The sequence below is a fragment of the Haliotis rubra genome, unplaced genomic scaffold, assembly GCF_003918875.1.
Source record: "Haliotis rubra isolate DU_JTF1 unplaced genomic scaffold, ASM391887v1 Scf475, whole genome shotgun sequence".
Taxonomy (NCBI): Eukaryota; Metazoa; Mollusca; class Gastropoda; order Lepetellida; family Haliotidae; genus Haliotis; species Haliotis rubra.
This window is the reverse complement of record NW_025767163.1, coordinates 541,528-563,340: the sequence shown is the minus strand read 5'-3', so window position 1 is coordinate 563,340 and position 21,813 is coordinate 541,528. Positions and strand designations below refer to the sequence as shown.

Here is a 21,813-nt window from a genome sequence, read left to right as displayed (position 1 = left end):
ATAGCCTCATCTTGCCAGATGGCATTTTGCCGTGCGGAGAACCACAACAACTACATAAGACCTTGAGCGTAAACCTTTACGTCTGACCAAAATGTGGCATCCATTTAATGTTTTCTAGTCCACTGACCTGTGCACACGATTGAGCCGGTCCAGTAGCCGTTGACGTTACAGTGACTTAATATCCGACCACCTTTGACGCTATAGCCCTCTATGCATTCGTAAGTCACGCGCTCCACAGCCCGATTGTAGTGCGTGGTTGACGGACGACTAGTTATCACTGAGAACGGACGTTGAGGTAGTTGACCACAGTCAACTGAAACACGAGACGACGAATGCTGAAGAGCATACATTCATTGTCTTCACGCTCAATAATTGAGATCTATTAATTCTATTAAAGATTAGTTTCAATTGAACTGAACGGTAAAAAATGCAAGGATATTTTCTTGACAATATTTCATGAATATTTCCCACTAAAATATCGTTTTATTTGTCAGTATCCAAATGTATATCTAATGGTCAAAAAAGATATAAATATGCGTAAAATGGGTCGCCAAAACACAACTTAAATGCGTCTACATGCAACAGCATTTACACCATGCCACCGACACTACCTACGATCACCTGCGCAGAGGTAGACTTAGGGTAAAAAAGCCATGACAGAATAATTGACAGAGAGGCCGTCATCATTTCACAGTGGCTACAAAAACAGCTGGTCCCTATCAGGGATCGGTTCTGATATATACCATTCAAAACACGTAGGGGATATTGGATTTACAAGATTGAGGAAACAGATGATGAGAAATTAAGGGAAAATGTGACAATTTATTCCTTTGGAAATGTTTCATCTGTATGGATATATATTACTTTTTTCATTTGCATTGGCACTGGCATTGGCTAGTGGTATACTCGCAAAATGGAATATCCCCTACTTTCTTTAATGGTATAGAAGTCGACTTTTAGCCAGGGTGAATGTCAGCTCTCAAAGACAGCATCACTGCCTTTTCTCACAGCTTGCTTTCTGTAGTCCCAGAAGCTTCGTGTCCACAGCAGTGAGCTTGGTGAGAGTTTGGGGTAGACACAAGGGACTCTATTCAGATGTCTACGTTATGGAAAGCGACTCATGGGGTATTCCTAGACTAACACTAAGTCTCTGAATATATATAATTTTGACAGGATTAAACAAACCCATTTAAACAACACTTAGTCTCGGAATATATATAATTTTGATAGTAACAAATAAACCCATTTAAATTGAAAAGAAGTCCCAGTGAGATTGGAAATTCAGAACCTGAGGAACTCAAGACTTTCTTCATTTAGGACATTAGCATTGCAGGGAGGTTAGACGGTAGTGACAATAACGTGGTTCGGTGATTGTTAGACAGACTAGGGGTATTCTAACCATCATGGTATGGAATACTATTACTAACAGTCAGAACATTGGCAAAGGCGTTTGCTAGAACGTCTTCCAGCCCGTCAACGACCAAACAGTCAGACCAACAAGATACTTCCTGAAACTACCTGGTATCGGAAGCATGCACTGACCTGCCTCAAGCCAAAATGTAAACTTAAAGGATCACATGTGAGAACAGCTTCAAAGAATAATGAATGATGCCCGACTCAGGTCGGATGAACTCCGTCTAATCTTTCCTGGGGCGTTAACTAAATTAATCCAACTACGGAAATGTATGGCTTGAAGTGGTCATTCAAGTAACTGACTTTAAGCTCCCATGTTCTTATCTGTTCTGGAGAATCTGTTATTGAAACAGTATTCATTGACACGTGACAATCATAAATTCATCCTTATCCTACTTCTTCTTATTTTCATTGCAATCAAAACCCCTGAATTCGTGCAGTGACGTTCCTTTTGCGCAGTATATTACACACCCACGAATACGATATAGATGTTTATATAAATTAATTACCTCCATGCAAGGTTTAGATTGTTATGTTCTCCTGGGGTGACGTGATCGGAATGACATTGCAAAGGTTTCTCTTACAACAAACAAGTAACGCGTGTTCACTAAATAAAACCGTACAGGCTCACGATTGTGCATTTATCAAGAATGGTTTTAATACCTACTTCTGTAGTTCATGGTGAAGCGTTTTAAAAAAAGTTACGAGTGCGATCAAAGTGTGTATTGGATGGACATAAGGCATGCTTAACCTACCTGACGTTAAGGGCCGGGCATATACCTCAATCCGGCATATCTGTAACATGCCAGGATTGTCTCCAAAATCCACCTCAAGTTGTAGATACTTCCCAAACCCTGGGTACCGTTGACCCGTACATGTAGCAACGAACCTGGACCCCACTGGTATGATGGCCGTGTGTTTCATACAGGTATGCCACCTGTGCGCGGGGTTGTTTTGAAGCTTCACTGCCAGGTTGGGTAGCGAGTAGGCTTAAACACGTGAGGCATGGAGTGAAATAGACAAGATGCTAGTGAACCATGTCATGGAAATCAATATAAAGAAGCGTGAGTGAGTGAGTGAATTTAGTTTACTCAGCAATATTCCAGCTATATGGCGGCAGTCTGTAAATAATCGAGTCTGGACCAGGCAATCCAGTGATCAACAGCATGAGCATCGATCTGCGCAATTTGGAACCAATGACATGTGTCAACCAAGTCAGCGAGCCTGACCACCCGATACCGTTAAGTCGCCTCTTACGCCTTTTGTGTCAAGCATGGGTTGCTGAAGACCTATTCTACCCCGGATCTTCACGGGTCAAAGAAGCGTGATGACTTGAGAACAGATGTATACTGGTAACAGTAAACAGACAAAAGGAACATGGGCATCTGGCATACATGAGTATGAGAAAATTGCTTCACAATGTTAATGTTCCCGATGACACTTGATTGTCTGGTCAACGAACATACAACTATATTATAGCTGGAATATTACTAGAACGAGAAGTCAATAGCAAACAAACAGTAATATTCTTTGATCCGCTCTCACCAAAGTCATCGTCCGGTAGTGTCACGGCTACTCGAAAGACGTCATAGAAGTTGCCCAAAGTGACGTTCATATGAGGACGTTGCTCACGTGCAGTGCTGCTACAGTCGCCGTTGGCAAGACTAACTCCCAGTTTTGTTGGATCCACAGCATAGGCAGCACTGAATACAGGGTTAGTCGGCAGTGGGAGATGCACGGTTGTAGTGTTGAGGATGTCGTCCAAAGTCGCTGTGGACGTCTGTACTGCGGTGAACGCTGCAACGTCTAGAGTGCTATTGGCTGGATGGATAAGTGAAACTTTATAAAATTTTATGATCAAGAAACTTTTTTTATAACTTGTTTGCCTTCACCATCATTATCAGTACCAAAACGGCGATAGTGTGGGTTAATTTTCTTTGTTCAGTAAACGGCGCCGACATGGAAGTGACCAAAATTCATTTATATTATGGCGCATCAGTTTGGCATCAGAAGATAGCCAGAATCAATGCCAGCCGGACACGTTTACCACTTTGGTGAAAACCACGAAGGTCTATAGTAGGGATAACCCTTCAAACAAAGTCAGAATATTTTATTCGAACTCATGATCACAGGTTTCTAGCATGCAAAGGGAAGCAACTGGCACAGAGAACTGCGCTTCAGACAATTGGGCCATCCCAAATGAAGGGATGTAGCCTATGTCTAGATTTAACATCCGTTTACGACAGTAAGCAGCATACTGAAAAATGCCATTTCATGGGCATTCCTGGATAAACAGTTTCGTGTGGTGCTTGTGTTGTCTTGTTCAAACTGAAACAGTACGTCAACGTTTCTCTATGCACGTTTTTTGTATATTTGCCTGTGCAGGACTTACCAAAGCATCTGTCCCCAGCCAACCAGGTCCCAGATGATCCACTGCATTCAGTGTCTGTTGAGGGTACAAGGAAACCGTCGGGGCAGGTGTACGTCACCTTGTCTCCTGCTTTAGTTCCTGTAGAGCTTATACTGGCGTAGCTTGTGTTAAGAGGAGGCCCACAGTCCACTGAAAACACAACGATTTGCTCTTGTTATTATATGCTTGAAGTTGAGTGTTTTGAGTTAGCTTTATTCTCTCATCCCAGCTAACACACAGCATTTTCACAACGTTGAGGGAATGTTGTTGATTGGTAAAGTCATTACACAACGTAAGTATTACGTCATTTTATAACGTTATGTCAGGACATGATAACGACGTTACACATTGACGTTGAGGAAACGTTCTACTTTAGGCTCCTCACAACGTTGTAACAAAGTTCTTATAACTTGGTGTCACTATGAAGTTTTCTTTCTTTTTAAGATTCTTTCTTCACTATTCAGCTACATCTTCAAAATACACAACCAAAACAACATGCAAATTGACGAATAAACATTGAAGTGAATTTCTGCTTTGTTTCTTAGTGATAGGGAGACAAACGTGAATAAACAAGGGAAATGGAATTAAATGCCTAAATTATGTTTTATAAAACCCTTACACGTCTGAGATGATATTCTGAAAGGAAAACAGAGGTTGTATTTTCTACGTCGTAGTTCTTATTAACACTTTTTCATCCCAAATGTTTGGAATTAATTATAATTCCCAGATAATAATTTTGACTGCAACTTTTATTCCCTCATTAGCAATCAAAACTTCATTAAAATATGAGCGTTAATATATTTGCTACAATATACCAACATTGTCTTTTTTTATCTTCCCAGTTAAAATTGGTCCTTAGCAACCCAGGCCTTTCATTGGGGGCGACTAAAGGGATCGGGTTGACAGGCTAGTTGACGTGGTTAATGCACGTCATCGTATTCAGATCCCGGATACCGATGCTCGTTATGTCAATCACAGGATGGCCTTGTCGAGATTAGATTATTTCCAGACCGCCGTAATATAAGTGGAATAATCCTGAGTGCGGCGTTCCACAACACAGAAATCTCTCATCTTTTAGTTTGTATTGCGGCTTCGAAATTTAAGTAATGGAAAAAATAACATAAACAATGTTTATGTCAGATATATGACTTGCGCATAATAACATTCTGATGTTTTGAATAAAAAAAATATACAGAATTGAATTACATTCACTCCTTTAAAAAATTCAATATTCCCAATCCCCATTAAGCGATGTATTTCCTCAAACCATTTTAACTGATTTAAGAAAATATTATGAGTGAGTGACCGAGATAGAATTTAAAGTCACATCGACAGTATTTCAGCCATATCGTGACTAAGAAAGTTGTAAATTTATATATTAATGAATAAAAGCAAACTAAAAATATACTTACCTGTCTGTAAAGAAAAGTAAACAACTAGATTATCACAGGATTAAATTTAAGACTAGTAATTAAATCTAAAATATTTTAACTATAAATCACAATACAATATAACTGAAGGTAGATCACCATACTAGGGACCATGGGGACTTACAGAAAAGTATCATGAAGGAACTTACGTGTGCAAACTGGACAGGTGCCATTGTACTTTCCGTTGACACAATGCCGGACTAGGTCCCCTGATGATATAAAGTAGGTGTCTATACACCGGTATTCCACAGTGTTGTTTTCCGGAAATGTCCTGTACGTATTGGCACACGGCGGAGGCTCACCACAGTCGTTGTGGGGTAGGTCTGAAAACATATCCATAAAAACAAATACTTGTGGGTTTACTTATACAGTACATTAATTCCTTTTCAGGATACTTATTTTGTATTAAGATATTAAATCGGTTGTATGAGCCTAAATTATGTGCAACACACAAATGCTATATGTGTCACGACTACTCCTGGAGGAAAAGATCACCCTTGTTACGACGTAAATTGTAATAAAAACGCAAATTGTAATAAAAATTGACGTAAATTGTAATAATTTCGTTGCGGTAACATGTAATAAATGTTTACGTAAATTGTAATAACAGTTTTAATCACTCGTAAATTCGCGGGTGTTTGTTTTTCGTTGCATTTCATACATTAAATAACCTTGTTAGGGCGATAACTCAAGAAAGAAATGATGGATTTTGTTCAAATTTGGTACCAAGGTATATTGGCGAGATTCACCGACACAAGTGAAATGGAGTGACCTTGAGATAATTTTCAAGGTCACAGCAGAAATCTGAGGGTTTTGCCAATATAAAGATTATTAGCGTGATAACCCAAGAAAGAATTGACAAATCTTAGCCAAATGACGAAAATGATATTCGTCCTGATATATAATCGATATAAACTGTCCTCTGTATCATGTCTTTTCGCAAATATCTTTTGAGGTTTTGATATGTATACATATAAAGTGGGGTTGGGGTAGGGGTGGGTTTCTAACGGGTATATCTAACACACTTGCATGCATGTAGAGTCGGAGAGGTGGGTGGGTTTTCTAACGGGTATAACTACGAGGGACGTTCAAATAGTAGTCAGCCTCACCTAGAATATGATACAAATGCAGCTGTTTTTATGGGGTTTTTTCTACATATTATCTGTCAGCCTCAAGCAAATTGGTTTTTCTATGTTGCAGCCTCACGATCCCCATTTTGTGAGACTTTGTATCTTGGCTTGGTACTCCCAAAAAACGTAAAATCTGCAATAAAATGCATCACAAACTTCAGGAAACAAAATATGCTATGTTTGAGATTGGTAGAAGTCGGCTAGAATCAAACTTAGATATTAAACTGCACAAAAAAGCAATTTCAAAACTACAATCGCTTGTTCAAATGACCCCCCATTCTGTTTACTGAAAGAACTCGAGAAAGAAATGATGGATTTTGTTCAAATTTGGTACCAAGGTTTATTGACTGGAGATTGGAGATTTACCGACACCACTTGAATTTAGTGACCTTGAGGACAATTTAAAGGTCACAGCGAAAGTGTAACAGTTTTGCACATGCCAAGCTTGGTGGCCGCGAACTCATGAAAGTATTAATAGATTTTGATCCAATTTTATATCAAGGTGTATTGGCGGGATTCCCCCAACACCAATTGATTGGGAAACTTGTGCTCATTTTAAGTTCACAGTGAAGTGTTTTGCACATGTCTAACTTTTTAGTGTGAAAATACAAGACAGAATTAATATGTTTTGCTTAAAGGTAGTACCAAGATGCGTTGGGAGTATCGTCTAACGCCAGTCGAATTCAGTGACCTTCGGATTATTTTCAAGGTCACAGTGAGTATTCTTGCGATATCTCCAAACCTTATGGATGGAATTTGTTCGCATTTTGTATCAAGGCATCAGATGACAGTTTCGGTAACGTTTACATAATTTCCAGGGTCAGACAGAGGATAATTGCGACATTCAGATATCGACATGTGGCGGGGGTAATAGCTATATGTTTGTGACAAACGCTTTGTCATTACTAATTTTCAAATTTTTGTTAGCATATGGTTTCTATAATTTCATGTTAATTCTACCAGCTGTGAAATTATTCGTGACACGTCTTAAAAAAGCCAGGGATTATTTGTGTATGTTTCAAAAATTAAAGTTAATTGTTTTTCATTATGGAGTTATTTTCGGTGTTGACGCAAGGACATATTTTACGAGCAATAGCTTTCAATAATTTAATGTTATTTCTATTACATTTTGAAGTTCTTCATAGCATATCCCAAAATAACAGGATATTGTTTGTTTACGCTTGCACGTTTCTTTTTCTTCATTTTCGAATTATTTTCAATGTTGACACAATGACATATTTGAAGTTATTTTAATGTTTTAATCATATGTGATTTATTATGATTTATGTTTCGATCATACATTCATATATTGCGTTGTCATAGTTTAACCTGGTTCGTATTATTTTCTTCATCATATTACTACATATTATTGTATTTTTATGAGAGGGAATTTTAAGTTACATTTGCTAAGGATATCATAAATCGCTGGTGCCTGGTTATTCCTTGCCACATAGCAGTCAATCTGTCTACTCATTTGTTGTATTTGATTGATGCATTTAAAATAAAATGTAGAAATGATATTGAATTGCATCATTTGCTTCAAGGAATCGATCAGATGTGCTCGTTATCAAAGTAAAGTCAAAACTTCTTTCCGTAAGGTATACAGTGGAAGTTGACAACTTAATTGCTAGGGTAGACCAAAGAAATCATTTATTTAGTTTCACCGCTCAAAATACAACAAAGAATTCAACGGGTGGCATTAACCTCAAAGAATGATAAAAAAAATGCTTATAACATACGAGGGCAAACATATCGGGGATAATTTGTTTTCATGCCATATGCACCGGGTAAAATATCACTTTGTCATGGTGACATGACATCATGAACAATGTTCTCACGTCACGTTGCTTCTAAGAAGCCGCCTTCTAAATACAACGATGACGGGGAGCCTGCCTTTGTTGGAAAGTAGATTATCGCGTAATTTCCGCAATTAAAGACTTCGGTAATAATTAGAAAATTATATTCGTGACCATAATATGCTAGATTAACGACCTAAATATCGGCATATCCCTTCTCTGGTTTCGAAAATACCAAGATTTAGGCAGTTGTGTTGTAAACTGATATGTATCTTCTATAAAGTCGGCTATATTCAAACCATGAGAAATGTCGTCAAATAATGTCTGATGACAGTTACCAACGTCCCAATAGTGTCCATATATTTTAGATATTTATAACAATAAAGCACAACCTCACTACTTATTTTGATAAATGACAAAGGATTAATCAACCATATTAAAAGGTGTTCAGGCTTGAAGGACGAAGCTCATTAAAATCTATTGCCAATTCCCTTTTAGAGACTGATAAAAGGTTAGAAACTTTCGGTCATAAATGCATGAAATTTTTTATCGTTGTTCATACCCGTTAGGCCTCCCGCCTCTACATGTAGTTGAGATATAACCGTTAGAACCACCACCACCCCCTCTGTCTTAAAGTATGCTAGATATAACCGTTAGAACACACCACACCACTTTTCTGCCCATTTATTCAATTGGGCTAAATCATAGTTGAGAGCTGCTTCTATGGATTTTACATATTTTCCCGCAACACCGATTGATGTGTCATCGGCCAACATTATTGTGATATTTTGTAAATTTCCAGGTAAATCATTGATATATACAAGGAACACAAATTAACCAAGGGCAGACCCTTGAGGAACCCCTGCAGTAACATTTAGTTTTCATAATGTTCCATTAACAGAGACACACTGTCGTCTATCAGGGCCCGGTTGTTCAAAACTCGGTTATCTTTAAACCAGCCGTTAAGTACATTTAACTGACTGTTACCTAATAACAGAGGGTTATCTTGTTGTTCAAAACTCTGTTAACTTTAACAGGCTGTTAACGTGACGTTAAGTTAACACACCTAAGGACCGCCGCTAACATAACTCGCAAATGGCGTTCATGGCTAACACTGCTTTCATGATGCCAGTTCAGCAAAGAAAGGATAGGGTGTATATTATTCTGACGAAAAGTTACATACGAAACTGTAACTATGCACATCATAGGAACTAAAATACATGTCGTACAAATACATGATGCCTACGTTTCATCTGTTAACACTTGTGGAAAGGTTTATATATGCTTTACTACACTAAATGTGTGAATTTCTTCTGTAAATATTATTCAAACAAACACTTTCAAAGAATATAACACGAACACCCTATACCCACGTATGATATGATATTGAACAAGGCTACATGTAGATAATTAAATTAGTTTCATGAAAAAATATCCGAATGATTATATTATGATACTGAAAGTGTAATCGGCGGGATATGGTGATTGTTTATCTTCTTATTCTACCGACCTTCACCTCAGAGAAATTGCCAAATACACTCCCATTTTAAGATAGAGAAGAAGCCAGAAATGCCGATTATTACCGTTGTCGTTCTGCGTGATTTTGCGTCAGTCATGGCGTCACGCAGCACAGAAACTTGACGGTTTCGTGTAACTACATCACATTCCTGTATTGTATCTATTTTTAATTTCCTATTTCTTGCTACTACCTTTTCCATGCAAATGGGTGTCTGAAAATTTGAGAAAATGCTGCACGGTATAAAGTCTAAAATTTTCGTTGTTTACATTTCAAACAGGTGTTGTCTTTCGAGAACAGCAGTTGTTTCCACCCCCAATATCTTTCGTTTCACTTTATCTAGACACTGGGTGTTGGTGCCAAAAAGACCAGTTGTAATTAGATTCTAAAATGTATTAGGAATTCAGTAGGGCTGGGACGAGTAGGAAACAATGGAATCGAGTACCCGCATGTACGTACCCGAATCGGAATCGAGTACCCGGAAATGTAAGAAATACATTCGGGTCAACTTTCTGAATATTCAATCACGATTTGACAGAGATTATTGTAGAAAACTTGAACAGTTGGTAATAAGACATTAAAACTGACCTCAAGCTATTTAATTTACGTCTGTTTAACCAATATAGAGAGTAACACCATTACTTACATTCCTCGTTATAACAACGAACGTTTTGTACCTGCTGCTACTGTAACTTAACTATTCACTGCTCATGCACAGATAAATTAGTCATTAAAACTATGCTCAATTAATCGGACAATACCAATGATGTAAAAACCCGTGAATTTCCGGGTTAGAATATGGATCTTCAGTAACCCATGCTTGTCGTAAGAGGCGACTAACGGGATCGGGTGGTCAGACTCGCTGACTTGGTTGACATATGTCATCGGTTCCCAATTGCGCACATCGATGCTTATGTTGTTGATCACTGGATTGTCTGGTCCAGACTCGATTATTTACAGACCGCCGCCATATAGCTGGAATATTGCTGAGTGCGGCGTAAAACTAAACTCACTCACTCAATGATGTAAATGTGTGTTACGTCAAAATTGAAAAAGACAAGCTATTGTCTGCCCTTGTCATTACAGAGCTCTCTCCCTTTCCGAATACTCGATTCCTAGATATAGGACTCGATTCCAGCTGTACCCGACCCGAATTCGAGTACCCGAGTACCCGTCCCAGCCTTAGAATGCAGTGATTCATTTGTCGCCGCTGAATATGAAATACAAGTGATGTAATTGGCGCTTCAATACCGGCCTTCCCGAAACGTGATTTTGTAAACACTATCCAATAGGGCGCAAAGTGCACTTGGGCGTTCGTGTGAGTGTATTTATGAAAACATCTGAACACGATTCCAGGCTTATCGGCAACGTTTCAGAATTATTAGTGATTTTATTAAAAACTGATATCATTGTTAATTAATATGCTAATTTTGAAAGTCTATACTCCAAGTAATTATCCGATGTCCGTCTGGCATCCCTTCCCCTAGATGGATTTTAATTATATTTTTACTAATCATTTCAGTAATAGTATGTATCTATTTCTGTTGTGAGTGATATGCAGGCCTACTTCGTAGTCACTTTGATTAAATGTTATATTTGAATATCGAAACCTTTTTGTCCCAGCGAACACAACACTATCTCTTGTCATATTACACGATAATATTTGGAATGTTTAACTTATTTTATAACAATATCTGAATGCTATTGTTATACACTGATAGGTTCATAGAAGGAATACAATAGCACAATAGTATTTCTCTGCCGAATCGTTGCAGCGTTCTATAATACCCTTATGAAATATAATACATGTTTTCCGTCCTTGAAGACATTGAAAAGAACTATCTTTGCATTAAATGGAGGTTCACCTGATTAATGAGTATCGAGGAAATTATGTTTATCTACTACAGCGTTCTATAATGCACTTATGAAATATAATACATGTTTTCCGACCGTGAAGTCATTAACAAGAATTATGCATTTTCTGCAGTCACTTGTGAATTGAACTAAATGAAGGCTCATCTGATTAATGAGTATCGAGGAAATTATGTTCATCTATAAATTAGACGCAGCTTCATGTTTTTCAAGACATCTTTCCGGAATATGCGTCTGTGAAGGCGTTCAGGTAATGACGATATTGCACAGTATTATTCATGAGATTTTTGTCAAAAGTAAGGTCGGATAATAGATCGATTTTATTCAGCAGTGTTAGCCCTGGGGCCTATAGTACGATTACAGTTTGATTAATTGCACGAGGTGCTAGTAACATATTACGTTTCTATTGGTATTGAATGCATATTTCAGATAAAAGCTATGGTATTAATTACACAACATCTATATTGTTTGATGTTAAAGGATTTGGCAATGTGCGTTCATACATTACAATTTTTGACAGACTTGGCAAATAATTAATAAATGATATTGATAGCATCTTCACGACTTGGCCATACAGTCATGACAATTTAAGGAGTGAAAAGTGAGCGATAGGTCTTGTGGGAATTCAAAGATTCATTAAGACTGTAGCCGTCTAAGCGTAACTCTGAGTGTAATATTTATACATTTTCTATCCACGGACAACATGCTTCTAATATTAATATTATTTTCATGGATTCATCATATTTTATCTATAGCTGTGCTATAGTTTTTCAATAAAATGTCTTTTCTGTTGCTGGAATTGAAGTAAGTCCTACACAGAGCTGGGATCATATGTCTTTGAAATATACATTATGCAAACGGCTGGAACCTTGTGTTCCAATTCAAAACGTTCGTAACGCTACGACATTCGCATGCCTATGATAAACTATAGAGTTGGCCTCAACCATTGACTGGATTACATTCTCTTCGTCAGCAGAGAAATTTCGACTTCTCTTTTTCCTTGGGGTGCAGGCGACATTTTGCGTTTCCATTTTTGGTAAACCGGAAGTAAACAGAAAACGGAACTATGGGATATATGGAAGCTAACCAGTGACGTTAACCACACTATTGAACTTTGACGGCGACGTTAGCTAACGGCATGACTAACCATGTTTTGAACAACGCACGTTTAACGTTCGGTTACCTAACGGCCGGTTAAGGTTTTAACCGGCCGTTAGGAGTTAACCGGTGGTTAAGATAACCGAGTATTGAACAACCGGGCCCAGATAGGTAGTAAGTTAATCAACTAAGTACGTTTCCACGAACGCCATCATTTTCTTATTTGTGCAATAAACCTTTATGCCATGCCCTGTAAAAAGCTTTTGAAATATCACAAAACAGCATACAGTAAAGGTGGTGATTATCTAGGACTGAGCATAAACTAGATAAATGTCTAAGTTGAGATGTAGTAGAATGACTAGCAGTAAAACCTGACTGGAATTTACTTAAAATGTTATGTTCATGGAAATGGTCGTGCACATGCTTTACCATTATTCTTTCAAGGATTTTCCAAAGGATAGGTATTAAACTAATAGGTCTGTAATTAGTTGGGAGGGATGCATTTCCTTCTTTCAAAATAGGAGTAACATTACCAGTGTTCCACAATGTAGGAAACAGTCACTCAGTGATATATTATACAACAAACAAAGAGGTTCAGCTATAGATGTACAAATTCGTTTTAACACTCTCATGTTAATGCCATCAGGTCCACTAGATTTGTTTGCTGGGAAGGTCTTATCAGATACCTCCTTTTCGGTTACAATGACATTTGTTATACTGTTAACACAGCGATGGCTAACAGGTGGCAAAGTCTTGCCGCCATCAGTAACATTTGAAACAGATACAAAATATTCATTTAATGTTTGAGCTTTATCCAAATCTGTAAAAACTGAAGGTATCCCAGAATCATCAGTGACAAGAAGGGGAGTGGGTCCCGATGAAGTAGTAACCACCTGATTGAGTAGACTGAAGTGATAAATAGTTATCAAAAATAGATTAAAAGTTTCCCTTGGCTATTCTTTTCAGATTATTTACTTAATTCCTTTGCTTTTTATATTTAAATAGCTCAGAAGTATTCAGAGATCGAAATGCTTTTTTCCTTAGACGTTCTCATTTCTTTTAAGTATGTTACGAGGGGCATTGCAAAAGTAGTCAAACTAACTATATTCTCGATGTCCAATGTTTGAAAAAAAGCTTCCATTTTATTTTGAAGGAATCATTAGCAAAGTCATATCCAAAATTTCATGTGGGTAATGTGGTTAACGAGATATTAGTCATCACATCATTGGGGTATTATGTTTCTTGCAAATTTGTAGAAAATGGAAAACAATCTCCCATTTGGTATCTAGTAATAGTAATAGTCCGCTTATATGGCGCTCACATCCAGGCACATTGCCTGTTCACAGCGCTACGTACATTACTATCCCCGATCATAGGACAGTATCGTAGTTTCCGATACTTTTTCAACTCCCTGGGGACTGTACAGCCATGCTGCCTGTTAGGCGCAATGAACTAAACACTCACATTGCCAGCACATACTCACGGGTACCCATTTTACAGCTGGGTGAACTGAGACAGTGTAGATCTAAGTATCTTGTCCAAGGATACTACGCAAATGTGCACATCTCGGGAACCGAACCTTGGTGCCTCCTCGAAACAGGGCCTTCAGCGTGATAGGCAGACGCCTTACAACTGCACTATTGCGCTATCTCTTGGATAATGCTATACCCTCAGATAGTATCATATAAAATATGTTCAGCATAGTATTGGATGACTTCCCGTCATCATCAACATTCAAAGATTTGGATTGCTGGATTTACATTTAGACGGGGACTGTTTTTTAGGACACCCTCATTTTAAATTCTCAAAAACATTGTTCCCAGATATACAACATATTGAGAGCTGACACTTGTGTGACCATTCAGTATTTAGTTTGAACCCTTGACACCATGTAGGAATAAGTGAAAACTTTAGGATGAGTTATATCCTTATGATGACGTCAACTGAAAGGGGGTGGTAGTGTCACCAAAACAAGCCCTTTCAGTAAACATGAAGGGGGAGTCCCTTAAACAAGCGATTATAGTTTAAAATTGCTTTTTGGTGCAGTTTAATATCTAAGTTTGACTTTTACCAACATACAACATGTTTTTTGCATATTTTGTTTCAATTGGTGTAGGGGGGATTCCCGCCAACACACCTTGTTATAAAATGGGATCAAAATCTATTAATTCTTTCCTAAGTTCGCGGCTACCAAGCTTGGCATGTGCAAAACTGTTTCACCTTCGCTGTGACCTTTTAAATGACCTCAAGGTCACTAAATTCAAGTGGTGTCGGTAAATCTCGTCAAAAAACCTTGGTACCAAATTTGAACAAAATCCATCATTTCTTTCTCGAGTTCTTTCAGTAAACCGAAGGGGGAGTCATTTGAACAAGCGATTGTAGTTTCAAATTGCCCTTTTGTGCAGTTTAATATCTAAGTTTGATTCTAGCCGACCTCTACCAATCTCAAACATACAAAAATGTTTCTTTCATATTTTGTTTCCTGAAGTTTACTTTGTGATGCATTTCATTGCTTGTCAGCTAGGCTATTCCATTTGTCCGAACCACAACATACGGAGACAGATCATTTAGCAGACCGGACGCTGTACTCTGGAATTGATTACCTGAAAATGTCAGAAAATCGGAAAATATCAACAGTTTCCGATCTTGTCACAAAACCATCCTCTTCAAACGAGCATACGACTAAGCGCACATGAGCAGGACTCTGGATATGTAGCGCTATACAAATGTCTAATTTGATTTGATTTGATTTGATATACCCGTTAGAAACCCACCCCCACCCCACCCCACTTTATATTTATACATATCAAAACCTCAAAAGATATTTGCGAAAAGACATGATACAGAGGACAGTTTATATCGATTATATATCAGGACGAATATCATTTTCGTCATTTGGCTAAGATTTGTCAATTCTTTCTTGGGTTATCGTGCTAACAATCTTTATATTGGCAAAACCCTCAGATTTTTTGCTGTGACCTTGAAAATTATCTCAAGGTCACTCCATTTCACTTGTGTCGGTGAGTCACGCCAATATACCTTGGTACCAAATTTGAACAAAATCCATCAGTTATCGCCCTAACAAGCTTATTTGATGTATGAAATGCAACGAAAAACAAACACCCGCGTATTTACGAGTGATTAAAACTGTTATTACAATTTACGTAAATATTATTACATGTTACCGCAACGAAAATTATTACAATTTACGTCAGTTTTTATTACAATTTGCGTATTACAATTTACGTCAATTTTTATTACAATTTACGTTTTTATTACAATTTACGTCAAGTTTATTACAATTTGCTGCAAGTATTACAATTTGCGTTTTTATTACAATTTACGTCGTAACAACCCTCTCTTACTGAAGGTATGTGTTTATGGTACTACGAAACATAGACATAATTTCACTTTGAATATTTTATTATTATGCTTCCGTAGATACATATTGACAAAATGAACCATACTAAAGTTACATTTGCAAATGGATTTGAATAACCGGTAATTTAATCATGATTTCAAATTGGACCAAATAATGTTTATGTCAGGCTGTTCACTTACTGATTGCATTACCTAAAGTGATAAATCTGTAGTTTGTTTGTTGGTATAAATGTCACTGCAATTGTTTTGGGGTTTTCTTAAAACTCGAATGAATGAATGGGGAAATGCAAAGAAAAGTAACGTGTTATTGTTTATTTTTTTCAGCAAAGCTGATGAGTCTGGAGTCTGGAGTCTGGAGTCTGGAGACTGGAGACTGTATAATGAATGACCACGGATGGTCAGCAGGAACATGTGAAGGTAATTTTGACCTATCTGTAGTGACTTTCATTATAAATAGAAAATAATTTCAAATCAATAGTGTAGAGACAAGGTTTATGGATGTCAACTCCTTTATTATGTGAAAACATGTTTCAGAGTGAATGATTACCCCTTCGTCAGGTGTAAGCATTCACTCCGAAACATTGTGTTTTCACATAATAAAGACGTTGACATCCGTAATTCATGTCTTGTATTATTCACTTCTAAATACACCTCAAAGACTTAATGGTGTAAACATACAGTCACTACTGGGTGAATATACTTGTGCCTTCAACAATACGACTGACTGACTGAGTTTGGTTTTACGCCGCTTTTAGCAATATTCCAGCAACATCACGGCGGGGAACACCAGAAATGGGCTCAATACGAACTGTAAGAGATTGAATATAGCAATTTGATGAAAATCTATTACTAGTACCATTATTACTATATAGAAAATGCAGTAAATGTTCAGATATATATATATAGCGTATTACTACCTCTGGTCTGGGAAGCATGTAACTCCAGAGCTTTTTTTTTATAGATTGTGTGTCCTCTTTAGAAAATAAGATATTTCATTCGGTCAATGAAGTGTGATGAATTGCATAATTTGAGTTTTGAGAAAACTAGTGCAAAGTGTGATTGTTCAATTTAGTTCTCTTTTATTCAAACTTCCTTTTGGATTACTCATTTTAAATCATCCTTGGCATTTTCAGTTTCTTGTTGATTGATGTTTGTATAATTTATCAAAATAACCTAGTAATTCGTTATTACCTCCCATTTTCAGAAACTTGCACAACGCCTAAACAAACTTGCATCTATCGATTGGCCAGATAGACGAAAGAAAAGGTAGCGACAACACTCACCATAGATATGACATCACCAGTCGTGACTGACGAAGATGACGTCAATTAGTTGCATTCCGTCCCCTTTGTCTGGGAGTCCAGCAAGCTTAGGGCATACACGACGACACTGAACTTGGAAAGAAAATTTACACCTCCACTGCTCTCGTCATGGCCAACGTGAGGACGAGCAGAGGCATCCAACCAACCGGAGGGATCTCCGCCCAGGGATGCCCCTTATTGGGCTAACTGACCAACTCTTGCAATATAATTGAATTTATTTTCAATTTCATAATGTAATCTTTATTTTATTTTATTTTTGTATTGTAAGCTGTATGTTGTGTTATTGTATGATGTATATCATAGTGAATGTTTGGCGATAGTTGTGACATAGAGTGTGTGGCTGAATGCCAAGGTGTGCAAATAAATGTCCGATGCAGCTATGTTTTATTACTTTGTTAAGTTGTATGTTATTGTTATTTTTCACCATTAGCATGATTTTTGAAATAAATTTCATATCTAGCATGCTATTTCAAGATAATAAGTGAATCAAAGTTTAACTGATGAAAAATTACTACTTTGTTTTAAATGATATATGAGTTCTTAAACTGGATTGAGTTATGCCAAATGTTTTGCTATCTTTTAGTGCTATATTACTAGTTATATGTATGATCTTCATTTGCCTTAAATGCTAATTCATATTCATGTTGAGAAAATAAAACAATGAATCTTATTATATATTCTGTTTTTCTTTAAGTAAATGTCATGATAATAACAAATTGCTTATATTGTTTTTAACAAGAGTTTATGGTATGAATAAAGAAGAATATTTAAATTTGGCTCTTTGAAGCGCATATGAAAACCTGTGAACCTGAAATTGAAACCGGTAACTGAAACTATGCGGAAACTATGTCGAATTGTTGATAACGGAAACTATGCGGAAACTATGTCGGATTGTTGGTAACTGAAACTCTGCGGAACCCTGTTGGAGTCTTATTAATAACTGAAACCTTGCGGAAACCTGATGGATTCAAAGTTAACTGAAACTCAACGGAAACTTGTCGGAGTGTGGGTAATGGAAACCTTGCGGAAACCCTTAGAAAGTGGGTAATTGTAAGTTTCCGTTATTGCGGAAACTCAATGTAAAAGAACGGAAACTCATTGGATTCTAGGTGGAAACTTAAGTTTCAGTCCACTTTCCAAGTTATTTTTGCTGTGCTAGTTATCTCGGCAACAATGAAAGCAAAACATACAGACGTCACTGCCTACTCTTGTCACCAACGCTGTCCATCCCAAAACAACTTTGATTCAGGAGAGAAAAACAAACAAGTATAACCTGGAAGATAGTCAGTTCTGGTATTTACTTAGCATGATGTTTTGGTGGCTGATATAAAAGTTCATATGTGTTTGAGTTAAAGAAAACTGGCTGTAAATTATACAATTCTTACTCTGTTGGAGACATTAGCTCTTCTCCAATAAAGACTGTACATATACTTAAAAAGGTATCTCCTCTAAATATGTGATCAATGCCAAATCAGGATGACCTAGAACAGAAAACGCTTTCTTTCCGCTGTAACGTTAAACGTAATCTTGATTGAAGAGTTGTCTTGTTTTCATTGTGCAATGTAACCAGCATTGGTTAATTTGGTCGATGAAAACAAGACTCTTCGTAATCTGCCACGAAGCTGACTATCTTAGACGTACATTGTACTGTATAGCGTTGGCTTTCATGAACAGTTTAACAACTTTAACACTTTGAACAACAAAACATATTCTAGTTCATGAAACATGCGAGGATAGTGCTGTTTAAACACTCACTCGGAATATAATCCTTTATCACTTGAGTGTTTATGACGCAAACGTAGTTCGTCTAAGTGAAGTGCTGGATATTACGGAGCATTGTTTTTTTATTATTCTGTACAAATTTTGGAATGAATAGTCTTGTAAGGAAACCTACAGTGCACCCTGGTTATACTGGTTATAATGCCACCCTGGATATAATGCCTTGTATTTGCCAGAACGGATTTCCTGCCTATATAATACCCTTGTTATAATGCCAAACTGGATATAATGCAGTTTGATTCAGGAGTGAAAACCAACAATGCCAAAGGTTTTTGGAACAAAAAATAAATTTCCCCTGGTTTGATTACAATTACACTGGCTGCATGTAGTATACATACCTTAATTGGTTAATTGACAATGACTCAAATTAATTGCCTAAACTCATTAATGCTTTAGGTAGCCATGTAATCCCAGATAGGATAACACATGTGACAATACACTTCCTGCCACCTACAAGTCACCAGCAGCCCCTACACGCTGAGATTATCCAGTCATTAAAGGCTCATTACAGGAGACATCAGCTCAATCACCTTGTTGATTGCAGAGGGCCGCTAACTGTCCTACCTGGTTCTAATGCCACCCTGGATGTAATGCCATATTTTCTCCAGGACAAACGGTGGCAATATAACCAGGGTACATTGTATATATACGAGAAAGAGGCTTAAAGAAAACATTTTTTCTATATTTATTCAATAGGGGCTTCGGCAGCGTCAATGGAACGGATGTTTTTCTTGAAGTAATTCACAGAGGAATCACTATGGATTTTTATGTTGACTGGTAAACACCTTTATCTCTTCACAGTAAATATATAAAGCCACTTGTATTTGCATACCAGTAATTTATTTAAGAGCATCCTCATAACGCGTCCACAAAAATTCCTTTTTCAAAATACGACTTTTTTCCGGAAGACTTTTTTCCTAGGCAAATTTAGGACTTTTTTCCGGTACTTTTTTCCCAGGATTTTTTTCCGTACACCTATTATCACTGTATAGACTGAACTGTAAGTCGACTCTGCTTTTGGCAGAGATTTCTCTATGGATTATTTGTGGACTTTATTATCAGAATGAAGCAACGTCCACATAACGCGACACCTAAATGGAAACATTGAGTAATGTATCTTCATGTTAGTGAGTGAGTTTAATTTATGTCACGTCGGCAGTATTTCAGCCATATTGTGATTTGACCAATACATGTATATGTAGAGAGAGTTTATTTCGCATAATGGCCTCATGGTCCAGAGTTTGTTTGTTTGTTTGTGCATATACAATACATATACATAAATATAGTACATCAATATATAGCAGTCAGTCAGGTAGGTTTCTATTCAGATAGATTGCTAGGCTTTTAATAACATTCATATTGTTTGTGCATAACAACTGAAACTTAAATACAGATGGATTTATATGATAATACCCAGGAATAAGCTGCACCCTACTTGTATGGTAGTAAGGACATACTAATAGAAAGTGGTATTCATCTTCTACGACATCTAAATGACACTTGGTACATACTGCTATAGTATCGTCTATATTGTCTTTATTGAAACGCAACTGTTGGACACCCAATTTGTGCGATAAGCAACGAAATTTACATAAAATTATAGAAGTTATAGAATTCTACAATAATTTTAAGCTATACATTTAAAGCTAAATGCAGTCGTAAAGGGAAGTAAAATAACTAGATGATCTAAGAAAGAGATTTAAAACTAGTATGAAAATTTAAAACTTTTTAACTATAGAACACCAAATAATATGAAAACAGGCTATAAATTGCCAACAACTGAAGGTAGGTCACCATACTGTGGACAATGTATCTTAATGGAATTCAGAGGAGTGAAGGTGGTTTTACGTTGCTTCATTCTGATAATAAAGTCCACAAATAATCCGTAGAGAAATCGACTTACAGTTCAGTCTATACAGTGATAATAGGTGTACGGAAAAAAAGTCCTCGGAAAAAAAGTACCGGAAAAAAGTCCTAAATTTGCCTAGGAAAAAAAGTCTTCCGGAAAAAATGTCTTATTTTAAAAAGGAATTGTTGACAAAAGAATACAAAGTATTATTTAATTTTTCATAGTTTTTCATAGCGTTTATTGACTTTCATGTATTGCATATTCATACAACAAATGTAAATTAGACAGATCCTGTATAAATTTGCGAGGTTTTCAGCTTTATTCCTACTACAGACTATTGATAAATAAATGTTAATGTTATAATCACAAAATGCAGGCCCGTGCAGGTAACAAAAGTACTGTAAGTCCCCATCGAAAGTCCCTACTATGGTGATCTACGTATACCTTGATGTTGTTGGCGATCTATAGCCTATTTTTATATTATGTATTGTCCAAATTGTACTATTAGTTTTAACTTCCCATGCTAGTTTTAAAACTAGAATTGTGATAGTCTAGTCGTTGTACTGTCCTTTGACGACAGGTTTTATAATATATACCTATTCTTTATAATCATCAAATTTGTTCTCGTCACGATATGGCTGAAATATTGCCGATGTGACATTAAATATTCACTCACTCACTCATTTAAAAGATCAAAGACCTATCTAAGTATTTAATACGTCCTTTTAATCACCCTTTGTATCAATGTCTGTACTTTACTAAGAAAGTGTAATCCCAAATATAACATATGTTACATCTTTGACCTCAAAGTTGATGA

The 21,813-nt window shown here is 36.9% G+C and overlaps 1 protein-coding gene across 1 annotated transcript in view; it reads right to left on the bottom strand.

The window, feature by feature from the left end:
* LOC124290813 overlaps window positions 1-21,813 on the bottom strand; it is a 60,423-nt gene that overhangs the window by 2,235 nt on the left and 36,375 nt on the right. Inside the window, exons 2-6 of the mRNA XM_046727639.1 lie at window positions 5,403-5,576; window positions 3,806-3,973; window positions 2,959-3,234; window positions 2,169-2,402; window positions 128-313 (exon numbers count right to left, since the gene is read on the bottom strand). Coding sequence (XP_046583595.1) covers window positions 128-313; window positions 2,169-2,402; window positions 2,959-3,234; window positions 3,806-3,973; window positions 5,403-5,576 — 1,038 coding nt within the window. The remainder of the gene's footprint in view (window positions 1-127; window positions 314-2,168; window positions 2,403-2,958; window positions 3,235-3,805; window positions 3,974-5,402; window positions 5,577-21,813) is intronic.